The 16,576-nt window shown below is 47.1% G+C and overlaps 1 protein-coding gene across 1 annotated transcript in view; it reads right to left on the minus strand.

The window, feature by feature from the left end:
* Window positions 1-518: 518 nt before the first annotated feature.
* The window catches only part of impg1a (interphotoreceptor matrix proteoglycan 1a), a 20,789-nt gene continuing 4,731 nt past the window's right edge, over window positions 519-16,576 (minus strand). Inside the window, exons 3-17 of the mRNA XM_016665864.1 lie at window positions 15,601-15,767; window positions 14,896-14,933; window positions 14,653-14,696; window positions 14,314-14,432; window positions 13,590-13,739; window positions 11,797-11,855; window positions 11,408-11,428; window positions 7,369-7,550; window positions 7,169-7,221; window positions 4,596-7,020; window positions 3,856-4,400; window positions 3,052-3,262; window positions 2,341-2,548; window positions 1,678-1,758; window positions 519-1,562 (exon numbers count right to left, since the gene is read on the minus strand). Coding sequence (XP_016521350.1) covers window positions 1,719-1,758; window positions 2,341-2,548; window positions 3,052-3,262; window positions 3,856-4,400; window positions 4,596-7,020; window positions 7,169-7,221; window positions 7,369-7,550; window positions 11,408-11,428; window positions 11,797-11,855; window positions 13,590-13,739; window positions 14,314-14,432; window positions 14,653-14,696; window positions 14,896-14,933; window positions 15,601-15,767 — 4,262 coding nt within the window. The 3' untranslated portion in view covers window positions 519-1,562; window positions 1,678-1,718. The remainder of the gene's footprint in view (window positions 1,563-1,677; window positions 1,759-2,340; window positions 2,549-3,051; window positions 3,263-3,855; window positions 4,401-4,595; window positions 7,021-7,168; window positions 7,222-7,368; window positions 7,551-11,407; window positions 11,429-11,796; window positions 11,856-13,589; window positions 13,740-14,313; window positions 14,433-14,652; window positions 14,697-14,895; window positions 14,934-15,600; window positions 15,768-16,576) is intronic.

A 16,576-nucleotide genomic window follows, 5' to 3' on the forward strand; every position in this document is an offset into this window, starting at 1 on the left:
CTCCTTCCACTCCAAACAAGCTGAAACACAGACTTGAGAAAAACAGAAATATTTATTCAACATTTCAGCGAAAATTCAAACAAAATAAATGAGAAAAGGTCCAGTTTGAGTCACCAGGAGGAACCAGAACCAGAACCCAGCGGCTGCTTTCATTATCATCCAGGAAATAAAACGGAAACCATCAAGAGACGAAGCTAATTCTGTCCTGGTCCAGATAAACTGACCCAGTCAGGTCCAAACCTCATTCAGTTGTGGACCAGTAACATCTGGCCAGCTGCTTAACTATTGATTTGGACCCGTCCCATCACGTTCTCTGGTCCAGAACCATCTTACTAAAGTTTAGTTCAGTTCAAAAACAGGTTTAATTCTTAAGGTTCTGATGGTTGGAGTATTACATCAGAACAATAGCAGAGGTTCTGTTCAGGTTCTGGTCTCCAGTCCTGCATCAGCTGAAATGTTGAACAAGAAAAGAGGAAAAGAAACGGCGATGGAGGCGAACACGAAAGCAGGAGTCGATAAAGGTTCTGGAGACCCAGTTTTTATTTTGGTAGTCCACTTCCTGTTGTCGGTGAGTGAATTAGCATACTAGCTAAACATTTCGCTCAGAGATAAACAGAGCTTCCATCTAAATATTTAGCGTCAGTTTAAATATTCTGCTATCTCAGACCAAATATTTAGCTTGAATCTGATATTTATGAATAAATAACAGTGAAAAGTGGAACCTTTGTTTATTTTGTCGGACAGGCTAAAGGTGTCACTTTATTTAACGGGTTTGCATAAGACTGACATGACACTCAAACATGACAACACCTGACATGAACATGGAGTCTCACTTAAGTGTCATTCGGTAAATGACACTTAATGCAAAGTTGCTTTAAAAGTTGTCTTGAAGGTCCATTAAAATGCCAACTTTGCATTGAAGTGTCATTATTTACAAAATAATGCAAAGTTGGGACTTTTAATGGAGGCCCAAAAAGCTGGGTGTTTGGGGTCGTCTCTAGGGTCGTCTCCAGGGTGATGGGTGTTCGGGGTCGTCTCCGGGGTGATGGGTGTTCGGGGTCGTCTCCAGGGTGATGGGTGTTTGGGGTCGTCTCTAGGGTCGTCTCCAGGGTGATGGGTGTTTGGGGTCGTCTCCAGGGTGATGGGTGTCTAGGGTCGTCTCCAGGGTGATGGGTGTTCGGGGTCGTCTCCAGGGTGATGGGTGTTTGGGGTTGTGTCCAAGGAAGTTAAAGGTCAGTTCTCCAGGAAGCGGGATATGAAAGAGGAAGTTGTTCTCAGACTTTGAAGATCTACGTTTTGGGACAGAACATAGTCTGTCTGGTCTTCATCTGGGTCGCCAACAGAACTCAGATCCCAAACCCAGCAGAACCGGGTCAGAACGGCTGAAAACAAGACAATCGAGGTTCTGCAATGGCCTAGTCAAAGTCCGGGCCTAAACCCAACTGTGATGGACCTTCAGCTGAAGTCGACCAGCTGCAGACCCGATGTCCCAATCAGACGGGCTCATCTGTTCTGACCGGATTCAGTCGGGTCGATGCTGATCCTCTGAAGCTCTGGTGAGTCTGCAGGAACAGGAAGACCCGGTTAGAGGAAGAACAGCTGGTTCTGGTTCTACCACTGGGGGGCGCCAAGGAGGCCACAGCGCCCTCATCAGAACCAACCCACCAGAATCAGTACCTTTTCACATTCCCTGGTCCCGTCCGATCCAACACGTCTTCCTATCTGGTCAGGCCGGACCGCTGAGATCCACCTCTGGGTCTGAAAGACAGGAAGCAGCAACCAGCTGAGCAACCATCAGCTGGGAGCTCAGCTGATGGTTGACCCTTACATGCATGAAAGTGAGTTAATCTTCATGCATGTAAAATGTTTCTATGGCAACCATCTCAGCCATTAAGGTAGAAACAAGAACACAGAAACTGACAAAATGTAGCAATCTAGTTAAAGTCCTGTTGCTATGGTAACAATTCTAGCTCTGGTTCAGGAGTCGGTGGCGTTCCTGCAGTGCAGCAACAGAACCTGAAAGGTCCGATCTCCACCAGAACCACCAGCTGGTCTCAACCCAGCTGATCGAGCTGGAGAGATTCTGTCGAGTACTTTTTGGTTCTGTTGGTCCTGTTGGTTCTGACCCAAACGGACAGAAAGTGGACCTGGTTTCCATTGTCTGACAGGTTGTTCTTGTTGCTGAGAACAACGACCTGAAGAGAGACCAAGGTCAACTTGTTACTGGCATCATGACCTTTGACCTGATGACCAGTACCTGAGAAAAACACCAAACTCTGACAAAACAGAAGAGCCGGTTGCGGTTTGGCCCAGTTTAGGTGAATCGGACCTGTCTGGTACCTGCACTCAGCTCCTCGGCCTGGAACCACGTGACAATCCCCGTCTGGGCAGAACTTGGGCTGCAGCTCACAGACGCTCCGACAGGACCGGTTCTGTTGGGCCAGGAAGCCCGGTTTGCAGTGGCACCGGGCCTCTTGGGTCCGGTGGTCAACCACGCAGTGGGATGAATCTCCACAGGCCAGGAACCGGCACGGATCGGCCCGATCAGCTGCAGACAGGAGGACAGAACACAACAGTCAGGTTCTAACCAGACAGAATATCAGCCAGTCGGTTCTGGTTCTGAGAGTCTGGTACTGCTGACCAGAAACAAAGAATCACTTTAAATCTGGCTTTTATCTCAACGAGTAAAAGCCAGGTTCTGACCCAATCCCTGCTCCAAACAAAAATAGGTCAAGCTTTCCAAATACATTGTCAGTACACCAGAACCGTCAGAACCGAGAACCTGGGCTTCCTGAGCTCCTCAGCAGAACCTCAAGCTGAGGTTCCAGGTCTGGTTCGGCCTGAGGTCCGGTCCGGTTCCAGGTCAGAAAGCTGGTTCTTCTGGGTTTCCGTGGAAACACTGATGGACCCAGAATAAAGTCCAGTTTTTTGAGCTAAGCCAGGTAAAGTTCTACTGAGCGGTTCTGTCAGTAGACAGGGCTCAGGTAGGTAACCCCTGGTTCAATTCTGACCGTCCCAGAATGGAACGACCCCTGACCTCTGACCCCTCACCTGGCTCCACGTCCAGAGAGCTGCGGTCGATCTGGAGCCTCCTGGCGGCGGAGCAGAACCGCTCCAGCAGGCAGCGGACGGCCTCGGTGACGTTGTAGGGTACGGAGCGGGAGAAGCGCATCTTACTGTTGACGACCACGCTGCCCTTCCTGAAGTTCAGGATCTCCAGTTTCCTGAAGCCCGTCAGGTTGGCCTGCAGGTACGGCAGCAGCTGCAGCGGCAAGCGCAGGCGTAGGTTAGAGACATGGAAGGAAAGCAGGAGCGGCTAAGAACCAGCTAGCAGCAGCTAGTGAGCCGCCGCTGGAGCTCTTTAGCTCATCTGCTACTGGGCAGAGAAGGGATTCAGTTTCTGGAACGTTTTCTGCTGCATTAATCTGCCATCGGCTTCATAGATAACATTCAGAGAGCCTGAATGTGAGGCACCTCAGTAATTAACTCATATTTATTCATATATTGGACTTGACCATGACTGTATGCTGTAGAAATCTAATCAAGAAAAAGGTTTTAATGAGACGCCCTGGTCAGAACCTTCTGGACCGCCTTAAAGACCAGGATGGAGTTTTGGATTGATTCTCTTCGGGATCATTTCTCCAGCTCTCCTGCTTTTAGACATCACTAAATATTTTATGAGTAGGAAACTTCTCCAGCATTTTAACTAACAGGGGAAAGCCCTGGGAGAGACCACAGCCTTCATGTTTCCTGCTGAAAAGTTTCACCCTCTCTCTCCACCCTGAGGTCTAGAAACATCTTGTAATTTCTCCATCTTTTCCAGTCGGACCTTTAGGTTTTTGTGGTTCTACTCACCACGTCTAGAAGAGTGTTCTCCAGGGCTCTGTACTCTGCTGAGGTGTTGTTGAAAAGGTCTTCAGAGAAGTCCATGTTGGTGAGGCGCAGGCTGAAGAACACCACCAGCTCCTGCCTGTTGCTGGCGGTGGTCATGGTGGGCGTGGTCAAGTATCTTAGAGGAGTGGCATCTTCCTCTGCTGCAGTGGTCAGATCACTGCCAGGGTCCATTGACTCCTTACTGGGAGTATTGCTCTGGTCCAGTTCTTCAGAAAACTCCTCCCCACCTGGAGAGGCGGTGAGGCTTTCAGGGTCTGCCGTTTCCACCTGGGGCACAACAGGTGGTTCTGGTTCACTTCTGTCCTCTGTTAACTCAAAGGGCCCCGAGTCCTCAGTCAGGCCAGGTGTTGGTACTTGAACCAGGTCGACAGCAGATGGAGGTGCAGAGACGGCTTCTGAGACGGGGCTACGAGTTACAAACATTTCTTCTTCTTGTGTCTTTGATGAAACGTTATCTGTCGCTACAATATCCTCTGACTGAACCTCTAGCTCTGCAGCTGTTGCGGCTAGGAAATGGTAAAAATAACAGGATGAGTCTTGAACAAACTACTAAAACTGTCTAAATTCTACTTAAAGTACCTTCTGTAACATCTAGACCCTCCAACATCTGCTCAAGGTAATTAATGATGGGAAATCAACTTTCCTCAAGGAGCTCATATTGAATCTTAAAGCTTGATAACCTAAACAATAGTTGACGTTACCTGAGACAGATGTTACTGCTTCAATGGGTAGATCAGTCTGGACAGGTTCTGGTATTCTGAAGGCACCTGCTTCTCTCTCCACCTCTATGTTGGTTCCATCAACGTCCTCCTGGGTGTCAACGTCCTCTGTGATTGGGTAGATGAGGTTTGGTGCTTTTTCCTCAGGTGAATGGAAGAGTCCTGGTACGATGGGCAGATTATCTTCCACTGATGGGTTGAGTTCATCAGAACCATCCAGTGGCTGTTCCCCCACTACCTGAACACTACCATCTCTGTAGTGAAGTTCTTCCATGCTTTCCAAAGTCTGGAGGATTTTGATTGACTCAGTAGCTGGTTCTGTAGAATCTCTCTTTGTTTCTGGCTCTATGACCTCCTCTTCTGGTTCTGGACCTTTAGGTAAGTCTGGTAAGAAGTCCAATCGGTCTTTGTCTGGTTCTGATACTGTCTCCAGTTCTGGACTTTTTGATTCACCTATGGCTTCAGTCTTCTCTGATGAAGGTTCTGGCTGTGCAATGTCCACCAGACTCTCATCAAGTGAGGCAACTACAACCTTTTCATCCTCAAAATCTGCATTTGCAATTTCAGTGACATCTTCTGTTTGAAGCTTCACCACATGGACTGATTTCTCTCTAACTTCTTCTCTATCCAAGTCAGGAACTGCTTCCTGTGGTTCTGAAACTCTATCAGTAACTCCACCCATGTTGTCGTTTTCCTCCGTAACTTTGGGAACCTTTTGTTCTGTAACTTTGAACACGGTTTCCTCAGTATCTCCAGGGACCATGTCCTGTGTAACTTTAGTAACACTTTCTTCTGAGCGTTCAGGAATCCTATCTTCTATATGTTTGGGAACTCTCTCTTCCTCGGTGACCCTGGGAATGGTTTCCTTGGTGACTTCAGCAACTCTGTCCTCCATAAATATGGGAACCCTTTCCTCTGTGACATCAGGACCCTTTTCTTCAGGGACTTGAGGTAACGTTTCTTTCAGAACTTCATGACCTGGTCTCTCTAAAACTTTTTCATCTTTGGAGCCAACAAGCACAACCTCTTCCTCTTTTTCTGGGGCTTCCACCAAATTTTCCTCTAGTTGAGGAATTAAAAGCGACACCTCAATGACTTTTTCTATCTGCTCTTCTTTTAGTTCTGTAAGTTCAACTATTCCTTTTTCTGGTTGCAAAATGTTGACACTGTCTTCTACACCTTGTTCTGTGAAAACCTCAGGTTTGGTATCATCAGAGTCCGTCTCTGGAAGCGGTTCTTCTGGTTCAACTGATTTCAATGTTTCAAGGTCCTTCTCTGTAACAGGAACCACAATTTCTGGCTCTGGCTCTGTAACTTCCTCCTGACTTTCCACAACCAACTGTTTCTTTGTCTCTGATGCTTTAGTTGGATCTTTTTCTTGCATTGAAACATTCACTACTTCTTTGTCCATTAGTAAAACTTGTTGAACTTCTTGGTGTGGCTCCGAAACTTCAGGTGCTTCTGTCTCTAAAGTGTCAGGTGTTGTGGCTGGATTTGAAATGTCAACTACTTCTGTGATAAACTCTGATGGCTTTTCTTCTTTTTCTGGCATTGAGACTTCAAATGTTGCTTCACCTGACTCTGACATTTCAACTGCAACTTCACCTGTTTCTGAGACTTCTACTTTCTCAAGGTTTGGCCTTAAAACCTCCAGAATGACTGTATCTTCCTCTGGCTCTAGCAGTTCTACTTCACTTTGCAAACTTCTAACATCCTGTGATTCTTGGTCCAGAACGTCACTTGGTTCAGGTTTTGAAAAACCTAAATCTAGCTTTTCTTCATGTGGAAGAACGTTGATGTCTTCTTCCTCTTTAGGGATCAATGCTGGCTCTGTGGGTGGCTGGTCTGTGAGGTCTGCAGGTTTGAAACTTGGAGTTGTGATTTCCGACAGCTCCTTATTGCCAACGGCTGCAGTGAATACAATCTGAGCTGTTGGTTTAAACACAGGACTTTCTCCCTCTTTTTCAACAGGACTGAGGTCTTCCTCTGATATCAGGTTAGGAGACGAAGTGATGAATGGATCGTCCGCCTCCCCCTGAAGAAGCAGCGTCGGGGTTGGGATGTAGACGCGCACAAGTTCCCCCGTTTCATCCTGATGAATGGTTTCAATCTCATGTGTGATGATGAGCAATTCCTCTTCCTCTTGTTCTTGGCTTGACAGCTCTGGTTCAATCATGTAAATTTCTTCTGAATCATCAGTAATGTCCTCTGAAGCCGGGGGATCATCACTGATCAGTGCCATCCCATCAGTCACCGTGATCATCTCACCATGTGTGACAGCGGTGGAGTCCAGCAGGGTCACAAGGTCATTTTCCTTCTCCTTCGAGGTGAGAGGAGGATGAAGTTTATTCACCTCAGGCTCAGGGGTGAAGACTTTAAACTCATTGTGGGAATCATATTCACTGGGCTGTGAACACACAGATGCACCATTATGATGATTTTAGTTTCATTTGGTTATTTACTCCAAAATCTTATTCTAGTCTCTCAAGTATGCCGTTCTTGTGACACAGCAATTAAACTATTAATGTCAGATAAGCTGCAGCTGAAGCTGTTACCTCATCCATCTCTTCAGCTGCAGATGATGTTGGTGTTGGGAGGATGATAACTTCTGGAAAATAAATGTTCATCAATGCAGGAGCGGAAACTGCTGAAGGTTCAAGGTCTTCTTTAAACATGAATTCATTAACTCAAAGAGCTGGAGGTTCAATTCAGAGCCTGTGACCTGAAGAATCAGCGGTCTGCGTCAGAGCAGTACCTGGCTGGAAGTTCAGGGAGTCCAGGTCGACTGGCAGAGAAGCTTTCTCCTGTAAAGCCTTGACCAACATATCTCTGAGTCCAGAGTCAGCAGAGGCCTCTGGCTCTCTGGTTGTCTCTGAGGTTGTGTGATGGATGTTGTTCTCAAAGACCACAGAGTAGTGGACCGAGATTCCTTCAGCCCTGAAATACAAAACAACCCTCAGATCTAGAGGTACAAGTCCTGCTTGGTCCCACATCTTAGTACTTTACTGATTTTATCTCAAATGTTTCTTCTTCTATAAAGTACTGATGGACTAATCTGTGTTTGTTTATAATGTAAACCAGGGATCTGCAAACGTTAGACATGTTCCTGGTCCAACACACCTGAACCAAATAACTGGATCGTCCCCTTAGGTCAGTGTGGTTCTCCTGCTGATGCCCTGATCATTGGACTCGGGTGTATTGAAGCACACACACAACCAAAGTTTTCAGAGGCCTCCAGGCCTAGAGTTAAAGACCTGTGATGTAAACGTCCTCAGACTCTCCCAAAGCAGCTGACTGTGTCAACAAGGACAATGTTTCTGATTAGAAAGGCGTCCTTTGAGGAGTTGCTGTTTGCTCTGCATAGAAGATGAACTAAAAATGTTCTGCATTCAGGGTCAGTGTCATCTGCTGCTGTGAATCACCAGCTGACATAATCCGTGTATGGTTCGTTAATTGTTTTTTTCGTTTTAAAATAAAATTGCAAAAATCAAAATAAGCATGTATTTATTTTATTTTTCCATTTTTAAAACCTAAATCTAAAAAATGCAAAATCGAATTAATAGAAAATCAACAGAGTTTGACTTTTGCTTACGGTTGTTGTTTTAATATGTAGCGATACCGGAAATGAAGTAAGTTGCCAAAGAAGAAGAATTTACAGTGGATGAAGACGGCAAAAAAAACAAACCATTCCTAAATAATAGGCAATGGCTGCATTGATTATCGAACTGTTTGAGAGGAAAAACACACTGAAATCAGTAATGCTTTGCTTCGCCATGTGTACATTACCGCCACCTACTGGTAACTGAAAAAAATATATGCCAGGGGTGGGCAATCCTGGAGGTCCGGTGTCCTGCAACTCTGAGATGTCTCCCTGATCCAACACACTTGAATCCAACAGCTGAATCACCTCCTAAGTGCAGTCAAGTTATTCAGAGTCCTGCTAACGACCTCATTATTTGACTCGGGTGTGTTGAAGTTGAGATGCACCTAAAAGTTGCAGGAGACCGGCCCTCGAGGCCTGGAGTTGCCCAACCCTGTTATATGCCAAGAGTTCAGGTCTTCATTTCCGGTTCCGCCTTAAGGTCCCGTTGAATTAACAACAAAATAAAAGCTTGTCTTTGGTTTAACCATTGCCGTTTTTAAAAAAAACAAAACGTACCCCTTTTTTATTATTGCAATTGCCGTTTTTCTAATTTCGTTTTAAAAACGAAAAAACAAAAAAACACGTGCTTGTTTTGTTTTTGTAATTTTATTTTGAAACGAGAAAAAAACAAAGACCGAACCATACACGAATTTGACATCTAAGGCTGTTTTCACACCGGATAGTCCGGTAGACTCGGTTCGATTGGGGACCAAAATTGCAACATTTGTTACATTTCCAGCTGCTGTAGTTCGTTTTCACACTGCACTGAGTGAAACGATCCAAACTAACTGAAAACCTGTTCCCCCTGTCGCCTGTCGGGACGCTGCACCAAGAACCACTGAAGGAATCGACACAAAACCTCTGAAGAAGAGCAGCGCAACTTCCTTCTTCACAAAAAGTAAGCAAAAACGGAGCAGTGTCAGATTTTAGCGGCTGCAGGATTTCTTCATTAATATACATTACTGGTTTGGACATCGGCTGTTAGCCGCTAACGCTAGCGACGCTCCGTTACTGCGCGGTGAGTCTGTCCACCAAAACAGGCTGTTCCAATGCGGGATGAGCAGGAATCTGTCACAAAATGATCGCAGCGCCTTTATTTCTTACCCGATTTCTATAAACGTGGCTTAAATTAAAGCTGAGGACATTGCTGATGTTTGTAAGTATTCTCCCTTAATATAAATCTATAAACAGTTTGGTTTCTATAAAGATGCAAGAGAGGACTAAGCAAATTGCTCTTTTATATTGGTGAATAATTTAATATTACATAATTGTCGCTGTTGTTAATTTGCTGCTCCGACCGACAACAACTTCCAACATGTAAGCTAAGCTTCACCGTTAGCCTCCATGTTTACTTCCGCAAACACTGAGCACTTCTTATGGCGGTTGGCAGAACACTGAGAACGCTGACGCTATTGCGCCCTCTACTGCGCATGTGGGACACGTTCAGGTCGTTTGCCCGTTCAGACTGCAGAACACATACAGGTCGCTTTTACTGGCAGTGTGAACGGCCACGGCAAAAAAATAAATAAAAAAAAATCCAATTTGACAAAAATGGGAATTGGGTCACTTCAGGCTGCAATGTGAATGCAAGCTTACAGTCTGGTTAAAGCGGACTAAAAAGGGTGTGAATACATCGTAAGATGGGCTCTTCCTCTGGCGATGATGCACCTCAACTGCAGTGTCTGAGCAGATACTAACCTGCATAAAGGTAAGGTCATATTTTCCTTCAGCTGAAACTGGAAAAGTGTTTCAGAGACACATCATCAATGCTTACATATTCTTATGTTTCTCCCTTTCATCCACAAATTATTCCTGATTCATAGATTTTAGGTTTTCTGAAGATCTCTCTAGATTTTTAATGGTTTCTCTCCCAGATTGAGTCTAGAGCAGGGGTGGGCAACTCCAGGCCTGGAGGGCTGGTCTCCTGCAACTTTTAGATGTGTCTCTACTTCAACACACCTGAGTCAAATACTGAGGTCGTTAGCAGGACTCTGGAGAACCTGACTGCACTGAGGAGGAGCTTCAGCTGTTGGATCCAGGTGTGTTGGACCAGGGAGACGTATAAGAGTTGCAGGACACCGGACCTCCAGGATTGCCCACCCCTGGTCTAGAGCCAGATCATTTTCACTGCTGTGTTTTTGTTGAGAACTGAGCTTCTCTCTTTACGGGAGAGCCCAGACACCCTGAAGGGAAAATCATTTCGGTCACTTGTTTCCACGATGTCATTCGGTTGTGAACCAAAGCTCATGACCGTAGATGAGGGTAGGAACGTAGACTGACTGGTAAATCGAGAGCTTCGCCTGTTGACTTGGCTCTGTGTTCACCACGATGGACTGGTACAGCGCCCGCTTCACTGCAGATGCTGCGACAGTCTGCCTGTCAATCTCCCGCTCTATTTTTCCCTCCTTGATGAACCCAGAGATACTTAAACTCCTCCACTTGGGACAGGACCTTTTACCCAACCTGGAGAAAGCACTCTACCCCTTTCTAGCTAAAGACCCTCGGATTTGGAGGCACTGATCCTCATCCCAGCCGCTTCACACTCGGCTGCAAACCACTTCAGTGAAAACTGTAGATCATGACCTGATGAAGCCAATAGGACCACATCATGCGCAAAAAGCAGAGATGTGATCTTAAGACCACCAAAGTGGATCCCCTCAACAGCTTGGCTGGTCTACAAACTTTGACCTAACATCCTGTATCAAAGGGCCCGGTACCCCAAACCCCACAGAGCTCTCCGAGGGACATGGTCCAATACCTTCTCCAAATCCACAAAACACATGTAGACTGGTTGGGTGAACTCCCAGAACCTTGCTGAGGGTCCAGAAGGTTCTCGACCCTCGGCAAGGTTCTGGAGCGAGTCCATGGCTAATGAGCTGTCCAGGCCCTAACACACACAGACACACACACACACACACCCCAGTATCAGCAGGAGTAGATGATGGATATTAGCAAGGCTTTGTTTAGAGAGTTTTTCTCTGGTCACCATGGAGACCGAGAGCAGATATTTGTGTCTCCTTGACTTAAATATTTAGACTGACCCCACCTGATGCCCCTGGGAGGACAGGTGAGGTTCCAGTGTTCCCCAGTTTGGACTGGACCAGGTGGAATGTATTTACCACAACACGCAAACAGGAACCAGTTTACATACCTGTCAGGTTCCAGCGTCTCACTGGCAGGAGAAGAAGAAGAGGAGTGTTAGAGGAAGAGGAGTGTCCCTAGCCTTCATCAGACACTCTACAGAAGGATGTAAAGCCTGGAGACCAGACAACCCAGACCAGAACCAGGCTGGAGGTCTTACTGGGTCGGACCAGAAACAGGGTGCTGACCAAACAGTACTGTGTTTGTTTCTGTTAGTCTCCATGGCAATGCCTTTGAACCTCAACATCACAAACTGCTAGCAGGTCAGGAATAAATGATTTAGGCCCAACTGGCTAGCAGGTGGAGGTTCTGGCTGGTTCTGGTCTGAAATTATTCTGTTGAGTTGCTGCTTAGAGGGTTTTGAACCAGCAACTCTTTCCTCGGAGGCTGCAGGCGTACCGGATCCCCAGAACGCTGACGGCTTTGAAGCCCGGCAATCGGTCGAAGACGAGCCGCATCTGCAGAGAGAAGAGCTGCAGTGAGTCGGGTCGTCCTGCAGCGACACATTCGTCCCCCGCTGTCACAGCGAGAGCAGCATGAATGGGAACGCCCTGGAGTCCGTCTTTGGTGGCGCTAAGCACCTCGGCGCTCTTATGACATAATCGTCCTGCGGCGCATGGCGTGCTGCTCCTGCTGCTTCAGGGAAGAACCAATGCAGAGGGACTTAATTCCCCAGGGTGCCTCTCATTGAGGAGGGAAGGACAATACGTACAGGAGTAAAACGACAGTAATGGCCCTGACCTTTGACCCCTGCAGAGTAAGCTCCTTTCCTGAGCCGACAGCTGCTTTTAGATTCACAGCAGATTAACTAACATGGCGGGTTTAACCAGAGCTGATTCAGTCATAGACTAAAGTACTGGGACCCTGAAAACCCACAGTCACTGAGACACCTGGAAACACCTGGAAACACCTGGAGACAGAAAACAAACAAGAGTCATATGCTGCCTTAAATGTAGAATCTATGAACCCTTTAACTGTCACTGAAACATCTGGAGAAGGCACCTTGAGTCACCTGGACAGTCTGTCCACCAGCTGTGGACCAGGACACCTGAGGACAGGTGCAGTTGTCTCACCTGCTGTTAATGGAATCGCCTGGTTGCCTCCAAAGGTGGAGATGCTACATTTTCAGGTTCCATCATTTTGTCAGTTCATTAGTTTATTTCTGTTGATCCTGCTGGTTCGCCCAGCAGCTTCCTGATAGCATGGCGGCTAGCTGATTACTGCTAGCTCTGATTGGCTGTTTCTGACTGAGCGGAGTAATTATGCAGATCAGGGAGGAGATCGATTATTTTTTCAGAGATTATCTGTCTCATGTTAGGACAGTGACAGTTTTAATACGTGTGTAAAATATATTTTTTAGGTTAGATGCTGCAGCTTTAAGAGAGTCACTACCAGGTGGAGCAGAAGCGAAGCTCCGTCTGTCAGATATTACTACCTGTAGCGTAGCAGCGGTTCAACAGGAGAGCAGAACCAGAGTCTGACATCGCAGCTCGAAGACTTAAATAATTTTCCAGGTTATTTGTTTAGCTTTCTGACCGTCATGCTAATCCGGTGAGTGTTTGTAGCTGTGCGCTGCTTTACCTGCTGTCTGATCCTCCGTATGTCTTTTTTACTGCAGTGAGCCTCGATGTAGCCAAACTCCGTATTAGCTTCGTTGTGTTGATGCATTTTGACCTGCTTCAATTTTCCGCCGCAACACGCAAACTTCCCCATTCACTCAGTGGTTATAGTTCCACATCGATTAGGATTTGTTGCTGCGCGTTTGCGCAGTGTGAAGGAAAGAGGAGACCAGCTGCACAGGCAGGTTGGAAATGAGATGCAGGTGATGATCGGTTTGTGTGATCGGCAACAAGAGACCGTGATCGGCGATCACCGATCATACACTTTTTCACGGAAATCGGCCGATTATGATCAGTGGCCGATCGATCGGCACACCTCTAGTTTCAAGTTGTTTCGGTGACTGTACTGCTCCTCAGAAATTAGTGGGGGTGCCGACAGTCAGTGGCGCAACTGCACATTATTCAGGTGGATGCGAAAACATAAATCGGCGCGCCGCCCCCTCCAGACGGGGTTTTGGCGCCCCCTCTGGTGCTGCGCCCCTATGCGTTGCATACGCTGCATACCCACTTTTTGCGCCTCTGCCGACAGTTTTAACTGAACGGGTTGACCCGACAAAACTGCATGAGGCCCACCTGGTCCTGCAGGTGCGTCGCCAGGTCCAGGTACTCTGGTGAGTCCGGTTCGCCCAGCAGCTGCCTGTAGCCCGGGTCCAGCAGGCTGACACTGAACTGCACCGTGTGGACCTCGGGGCCCTCGGGAACCAGGTTGGGGAGCTCCGGGTCCTGCAAATCAGACGGACAGCAAAGGATCAAACACACCCTGCAGCCTGGAAGACACAGAGTCACTTCCTGTTTTAAATCAGAGCTTCCTGAAGGCGAACCTCCAGGAAATTCACCTTCAGCAGGTAAAAAAACCATCAAACCCAACAGAGACCAGGTCTGGGTGGAAAGATCCTGACTGGTGTTTCAGCCTGGTGGGCAGATTTCTGACCATTTCAGTGTTCAGATATTTTTTGACGTTTTGTGACGTTCTCAGGTTCTGGATCTGTTCTGACGTTCGGACCTGATTGTTTATCCAAACCAGAACCGGTTGATTTCCTTCATCTCTCCAGAGGAAAGCCACCGGCTGATCCAGGCCGCTGATGAACATGGAAACACAGATTCCGTTCGTCTGGTTTTAGTTTGATCAGCTGTTGGACCGGTTCTGGTTCCGACCGGTTCCGTCTCGTTCCACCTGAAGCTCTGACTCTCCGTTTTCTGTCTGTCATGTTTAAGAGGCATCTTAAAGCAGCAACAGCTTGGGGCCAGTGGTACCGCCCGGACGGGTCTGGACGGTTCCACCGGGTCCATTTGGTACCTCTTGATCGGGTCCAGCCGGTCCGGTGCGGTCCAGGACCGGAGTGGGCGGGGCAGCAGAGGTGATGATGATGATGGCAGGTGGAGGCGATGAAGACGTGCTGGGCAGAGCTTCAGAACCTGCAGACCAGAACCAGAACCGACCCAATTCAAACTTCAAACTTTAATCTGCTGCAGTTTATCTCCTAATTTGATTTTTAACAGAATAATTTTCATAATTATTTAATTTATGGAGAAAATCTTGACTCAGCTCCTGTGTTCGTTCAATCAAATGATCCGGCTTCATTTCCATTTATCCCTTCATGCAACTGGAGGAAAGTAATTGGGATCTGGTTCCTACCTGGGAGTTCTGGGGTCTTCTGCTTTGCTGCCGGAGTCACCGCTCTGCAAAATAATTCAAAACCATTTCAGGACCAGGGTTCTCAACCTGCAGCTCTGGAACCACGTGTGGGCCGTTAGCCTGCAGAAAGCGGCCCTGATAGCCTCCAGCAGGTGGACAGAAAATCATGAAGACATGAAGACTGGCTGTCCCTGTCCCCGTCCTCCTGTCCTCCTGTCTGTCCCCTGTGTGCCCCTGTCTTACCGTGTCTCTGGTCGTCTCTCTCTGCGGTTCTTCATCCTCTGAAACAGGCAGAACAGAAACCAATCAGTCGTTTCTCTGGAAACCTGCTGTTTGTTCTCTGATCAGGTTTTTTTGTTGACAAAGTGATTATTGACTTTTCTTGGTCAGTTCATTCATGAATCAGTTCATTCATGAATCAGTTCATTCATGAATCAGTTCATTGAACTGAAGCCAGTTTGACCTCCAGCCATGTAGAGACAGAAGCCTGATCCAGACTGCTGTTCATTCAGTCAGACGTTTTCTCTGCAGCTGACCTTTGACCTCAGACACTGCTTAGCCTCAGCAGCTTTTAGTCGCCATCAGACACTGCAGGGTCAGAGGTCAGACTGTTTGGTGAAGATATGAACAGCCTGAGCTGCAGGTGCAGGAAATGCAAATGTTTCATTAACGTCTGAACAGCAGCGGCATCACGCTGGCTGACCTCCTGACCTCCTGACCTCTCCTGCAGCGGGTTCAGGTGATCAGGTGACTGGCGGGTCCTCCAGTGGAAGCTGCTTCATGCTGATGATTTCTGTCTGGATTATTTTAAACGTTTACTGCTGAGTTACATCCAGAGTCATTCTGCTGTTTTCTGATCTGATTCAGAAGAAAAGCACCGAGTGTTCCTGAGCGACTGGATTCTGGGATCTGAACTCTGAGTGTGACTGCAGCGGCTGCAGCTTGTACCCTGTGGATCAGGCCGATGTGCTCCTCGGAGCTGCTGAAGTTCCTGGCGATGTCAGAGATGCAGAGCGCCTCCTGCTGGCAGCTGCGGACCCACGCCTGGTATTCCCACGTCCCGGGAATTCTGTCCAGGAAGATCCGGAAAGCTTCCCACACGGCCTCCTGACAGACTGAGCGGAGAACAGAACATCCAATGAGATTGGATAAGGTTGGAGTCACCTGGGTTCCTGGGGGTCGCTATGGCAACCATGTTGTAACAAGGAGGTGAAAAAAAGTAAAATTTCCGTTTTGACATACACAACATTTCCAGAAAGTTTCTTGAGTTGCTCTGTTATTATTATTATTATTATTATTATGATGATGATGATGCTTCACTGTTAAGGAACTGAGAGAGTAAATCAGCAGATCAGAGCATTGCTCGGTTCTGATTGTAGCTCGTTGCTAACCCTAACCAGTCATCCAGAATAGCTTCCTGTTTGCAGACATAGATCCCTGGAATAAAGTAAAAGACCAGCAGCTGCTGCAGTGCATGGAGGACGGTGCTGCAGCAACTGCAGCTGAACCTCCGTCAGTCCCTCTTCACCTTTAGTCTCACTCAGGTTCAGCTGCAGCGTTCACAGCACCAGCAGTGGCAGAAAGCTCAGATTTTTAACACAAATTAATTCAATTGAATTTTCCATCAATTCTGGTCAAAGCTCCACAGATAAATCTAATTTTAATTCATAATAATAATTAGCCTGGATTAAACAAGCTGGTTGGTAACAGCCAGTTAAAAATCTACCTGAATAAAGATCATGAATAAAGATTCATATCAGCTTCTGGCTTGATATGAATCATTTAATTTAATAACTCAGAGAAATTTATGTTTCACACGTCCCCAGAACTTGAGGAAAACATTGTGGCTGGTTCTGGTGTGGCGGGCGGTTCTGCAGGGAAGAAACCCGTTTCTGATTCCAGAACCCGAAAAGCTGCAATCAGC

This window comes from Poecilia formosa, unplaced genomic scaffold (assembly GCF_000485575.1).
Source record: "Poecilia formosa unplaced genomic scaffold, Poecilia_formosa-5.1.2 Scaffold628, whole genome shotgun sequence".
NCBI lineage: Eukaryota > Metazoa > Chordata > Actinopteri > Cyprinodontiformes > Poeciliidae > Poecilia > Poecilia formosa.